The following is a 5,069-nucleotide window of genomic DNA, read 5'->3' on the forward strand; positions in this document are numbered from 1 at the left end:
ATGCAGAGCAATTTCGCGCACGTAAACGCAGCTCGATCGGATCAATTTCTACGACGCCGACTGATTTGATGATTGCAAAAGGGAAGAAGGCGTCTGTTGTACGTACTGCTTGGATATGAGTTGATACGATTGCTGGAGGAGGTTGCACGTATATTTCTACCTCCAGGAACCAGCCGTTACTAAACCTTACTGCGCGGTGATAGTTACAAGTCGTGGTAAATTCCAAGAGCTCCGTTGTCTGTTCACGAATATGCGTAGCAACAGATTTTACCCGGCGTCTTTTTGCTGTTTCGATCAGCAACATTTCCATCCCGCCACGCCGCTTCCGTCCCGCGTCCCATATACTCCTGCTAGTATATAAAACCTTCCCACATCCCCTCCGTATCTCCAGTGGGTAGCCTCTTCCTCCTCCTGCTGCATCCTGATCGACTCAAAAGCACGCGCCACAAGTCAACAACTTAATTTGATCCCTCCCTGAGATGGACCCCGCGGCCTCCGCTTCCCCTTCGTTCGACGCCCGCGTCCAAGGCAGCAGCTTCCAGCCGCTCAACCCAGAAGACGTGCGCGCATACCTCTACAAGGCTGCCGACTTCATCACGGATTACTACACCAGCGTCGAGTCCATGCCGGTTCTCCCCGACGTGAAACCCGGCTACCTACGGGACGAGCTGAGGGCGTCCCCGCCACAACACTCGGCTCCCTTCGACGTCACCATGAAGGAGCTGAGGACATCCGTCGTCCCCGGGATGACGCACTGGGCTAGCCCCAGTTTCTTCGCGTTTTTCCCGTCCACCAACAGCGCCGCAGCCATCGCGGGGGAGCTGATCGCTTCGGCCATGAACACCGTAGGGTTCACGTGGCAGGCGGCTCCCGCGGCCACCGAGATGGAGGTGCTCGTGCTCGACTGGCTCGCCCAGCTCCTGCGCCTGCCAACCAGCTTCATGAACCGCACCAGCGTGGGGCGTGGCACCGGCGGCGGTGTCATCCTCGGGACCACTAGCGAAGCCATGCTCGTCACGCTTGTTGCTGCGCGTGACGCGGCGCTGCGTCAGATTGCCTCCAATGGCATGTCCTACATCACAAGGCTCACGGTGTACGCTACCGACCAGACACACTCCACGTTCTTCAAGGCATGCCGCCTTGCCGGCTTCGACCCTGCCAACCTCCGATCCATTCCCACTGGGCCGGAGACGGACTACGGGCTTGACCCGGCGAAGTTGCTCGAGATCATGCAGCTTGACTTCGATGCTGGTCTCGTGCCAACGTACATCTGCGCCACTGTTGGCACCACATCATCCAACGCCGTGGACCCAGTGAGTGCAGTGGCCGCTGTCGCGGCCATGTTTAATGCATGGGTCCATGTCGATGCTGCCTATGCTGGCAGCGCATGCATCTGTCCGGAGTTTCGGCACCACATCGACGGTGTTGAGCGCGTGGACTCCATCAGCATGAGCCCGCACAAGTGGCTGCTCACCTGCCTTGACTGCACCTGCTTGTGGGTGCGCGACACGAACCGCCTCACAGACGCGCTGGAGACGAACCCGGAGTACCTCAAGAATGACGCTACTGAGTCTGGCGAGGTCATTGATCTCAAGGATATGCAAGTTGGTGTGGGCCGCCGCTTTCGAGGGCTCAAGCTTTGGATGGTGATGCGCACATATGGCACCGCCAAGCTTCAGCAGCACATCCGAAGCGATGTCGCGATGGCCAAGGCGTTCGAGGACCTTGTACGTGCCGATGACCGGTTTGAGATTGTAGTGCCGAGAAACTTCGCCCTCGTATGCTTCAGGATCAGAGCAAGAGGAACCATGACGGAGGAAGCCACCGATGAGGTGAACCGTGTGCTGATTAACCGGCTCAACATGTCCGGGAAGGCCTACCTAGCGCACACCGTGGTTGGCAACAGATTCGTTCTACGGTTCGCGGTGGGGTCGTCGCTGCAGGAGGATCGGCACGTGAGAAGCGCTTGGGAGCTCATAAAGAAAACAACGGCCGAGATCATCGATGGGGAGGAGATCGTACAATAAGAGCATTGGTCAATTAATATGTTTGACTAATTATCATTGTTTGTGTGGAGTAATAAAATCCTTGCAATGGCGGTGCATGATCCGCGCAGTCGTTGGTTGCACGATGTACCGGTGACTGCCTTCATGCATGTGCTGTGAATCTCAGTTTGTATTATTTATTTATTAAGAGAGATGACTAAATTAGTGTTGATAGTAATTTATGTCAAGAATGTGAATGTATATTTCTAAACAATATATTTTTATGTGTCTTTTATCATCTTTGTTAAAAAATGTATTTATTCATCATTACATCAATTATATGAAGGTGATTTAATGGTTATTATTTGTTTATATACCACTATCATAACTTATTATAGGAGGGCACTGTTTTGACATTTTTTGGAGACCTATTTCTTATGGTTCACTGATAGTAAATTAGTGTTCCCAGTAATTTATGACAAGAATGTAAATGTATGTTTTTAAACCATACATGCTTATGTGTCTTTAACCATCTATATCAAACAAAAATGTTGTATTCACCATCACATCAATTATTATAAGATTATTTGATGGTTATGCTTTTTTTATATACCATTATGATGACTTACTATTAGAGTGCACTTTCTCGACATTGTTATGGAGATCTATTGTTTACGGTTCAGTGGTAAAAGTAGGTTCCATCAAATTAACAGCCGATGCCCCCCACCAAAAAAAAACAGCAGGTGTGTTTATTTTTATGAAACTTTTTGTCTATGATTTGTGTGAGACTTTTTTGTCTATCTTGTTTCTTATTGACTATCAGGTTATTATGAAAATACAATTTTATTGGGAAATATCCTCAATTATCTTTATTTTACAAGAACACCAATTAAAGGACCAATGTAAGGATTTAAGAGAAAATAGTAGATCAGTCAATACTTGGACATTTTGAGTGATGTTAAACCATTACACATTTTTTGTATGCCTCCTACTTGCCTAGTCTAGGCTTTGCCCTCTTTGCTATCTCATTAGTTAACTGACGGTAGCTAGTTACCTCATTTTTTTTAGAAAAGGAGGATGTACCCCCGGCTTCTGCATCTGGACGATGCATGCAACCATATTATTAATTATTCACAAAGACCATACAAGGTGATACATCAATAAGCCTGAAGCCACCATCTTGGCAACATCGTTGCTACTCCTATCCCCTTGATGAAGGCGTGCCGAATGTCCGGGCCTAATACCAAACAGACATCGCACCAAAGCCTAACATCTAAAGCCAGGTGTCCCATCCAAACCACTATGGATTGGGCGTCCCATCCAAGCCACTAAGGATTGGGTGCCACACCGGTCTGGCACACTCCCAATGAGAACCGCACTCTACAAGGGTCGTCACCTCCATCATCCCTCGGCCCATCCTCAGAGCAGAACTGAAGCACTGACCTTGCCAGGCTTCTGTGCCATCAACATCAACATGACGCCAGACAGCTTCCTCCTCCTGTGCGAGTCCATCTCCGCGCATCAGACGTCGAGTCTCCACAGTGCCACGCCGCCGAGATCTGCCATCATCAATGTGCAAGATGAAGCACCGCTCCACCAAAGTCGTCGTCCTTCGGTCCCTCGAGCCCGTGTGCACCACCAAGAATGACGCCCCCAAGAGGGAAACAACACCAGAGAGCCGCCATAATCCGATCTATTGATCTAGGTTTACCCTAGAGGTAGCAGAGAGTGGCCTTGAACTTCTCCACGGTGATGCCTCGGGAAGAGAACGACGCAGACTGCGTCGCCATCGCCGGCCTTGGAGATAGCAAATAGCGGGTTTTCACCCAAATCTAATCGAAGACCTCCATCTCTCGTGCACGGGTCGCCGCCATCCTTGCCGGGATCAGGATGATCCAGGCCGCCGCTGCCGGATCTCAGCAAGGAGAAGTCCCCCCACCGAGACCCGCCGGCCGAGCAGGGGAGGCCGAGACCGCGCCCATACGACCAGATCCGCGATGGATCCGTGCCCGCGCTGCCGCCCCAGAGCCAACCCCGGGCGCAGCCGCCACGGCCTGGCCGCCCGCTCGCACCACCGTCTGGCCGCCACGCCGCCCGACACGCTCTCGCCGCATTAACATCAGGACTCCGCCGCGCCGCCGCATCTCGCGCTACAGCCGGACGCCGGGAGGAGAAGAAGGGACCCGCTGCCGCCGACGCGCACCGGGCTTCGCCCAACGGCGCCTTCTGGTGGCGGCGAGGGGAGGGGACGGTGTAGGGGCGCGGGGTGGGGGCTAGGGTTCCCCCGCCGCCGCCCGCAAGAGCGATGCGAGGGACGAGGGACGAGCTAGTTACCTCATGTCTATAAGCCCTCATTACTGGAGCATTGCCTAGATTAGTATAGGTTATTTAATTGTTTCTTTACTTTATATTACACTAGCAAAAGGTCATGTGGGTTGCAAGGGGTTTTAATGTCAGAAATATTAAGGGGTTTTCTATAAAATAGTAAAATGGACTAAGAATACCTATTTCTTTTATTAGTAGGTATATATATATATACCGTTTATGTGCCCTTATAGAAGGTAGCACCAAATATAATGATTTCCAAAGTTCGCTTTAGGTGTGCACACAACTAGAGATCATTACAAGTCTATTTGTGTTACGAGGGAAGGACTAACCATAGCTCCTCAGGTTCGACAAATATACGGATAAACTTCCAGTAAGTACTATGGTGATCTGTGGTCATCAGTAGCTATCATCGTCAAGGAAGTGGCCGATTGGTCACGAGCAATTGCACGGTGGCAATGGAGACCAGCTGGTCTGAGGACAGCAACAAAACCTTCAGCGTGTGAACATCAAGCATCAACAAGAGGAGAGCGTATTGGAGATGGACAACAAGGTCATGCCTCCGATCCTTCCTTGCCGCTGATATTCTTGAGATGCTGATTACTAATGAGGCTTGATATTGTTCTCATGGTTGCTCCTGGGGTATCATAGAGCTGCACAATTATCTAACAGGTGTGTATGAGAAGCATGATGCCAAGACGACTCTGTCTAATCTTTTAATTTTTATACGTGGCAAAAGATTTGCCATTTTCATTAATT

General features: G+C 50.6%; 1 protein-coding gene across 1 annotated transcript; it reads left to right on the top strand.

Annotated features, from left to right (window-relative positions):
• Positions 1-479: 479 nt before the first annotated feature.
• On the top strand, positions 480-2,027 carry LOC119294315 (tryptophan decarboxylase 1-like). Its single transcript, XM_037572527.1, has 2 exons — positions 480-1,264; positions 1,385-2,027. Exons 1-2 carry the CDS (start codon positions 480-482, stop codon positions 2,025-2,027), a joined length of 1,428 nt encoding a protein of 475 aa, XP_037428424.1.
• The last annotated feature ends 3,042 nt before the right edge of the window (positions 2,028-5,069 follow it).

This window comes from Triticum dicoccoides, chromosome 4B (genome assembly GCF_002162155.2).
Source record: "Triticum dicoccoides isolate Atlit2015 ecotype Zavitan chromosome 4B, WEW_v2.0, whole genome shotgun sequence".
Lineage (NCBI taxonomy): Eukaryota > Viridiplantae > Streptophyta > Magnoliopsida > Poales > Poaceae > Triticum > Triticum dicoccoides.

Bases quoted from the DNA above. Each gene is read 5' to 3' on its own strand.
- LOC119294315 (XM_037572527.1), top strand. From the start codon at position 480: ATGGACCCCGCGGCCTCCGCTTCCCCTTCGTTCGACGCCCGCGTCCAA. The intron at 1,265-1,384 runs GTACATCTGCGC...CTATGCTGGCAG, and splicing joins GATGCTGGTCTCGTGCCAAC to CGCATGCATCTGTCCGGAGT.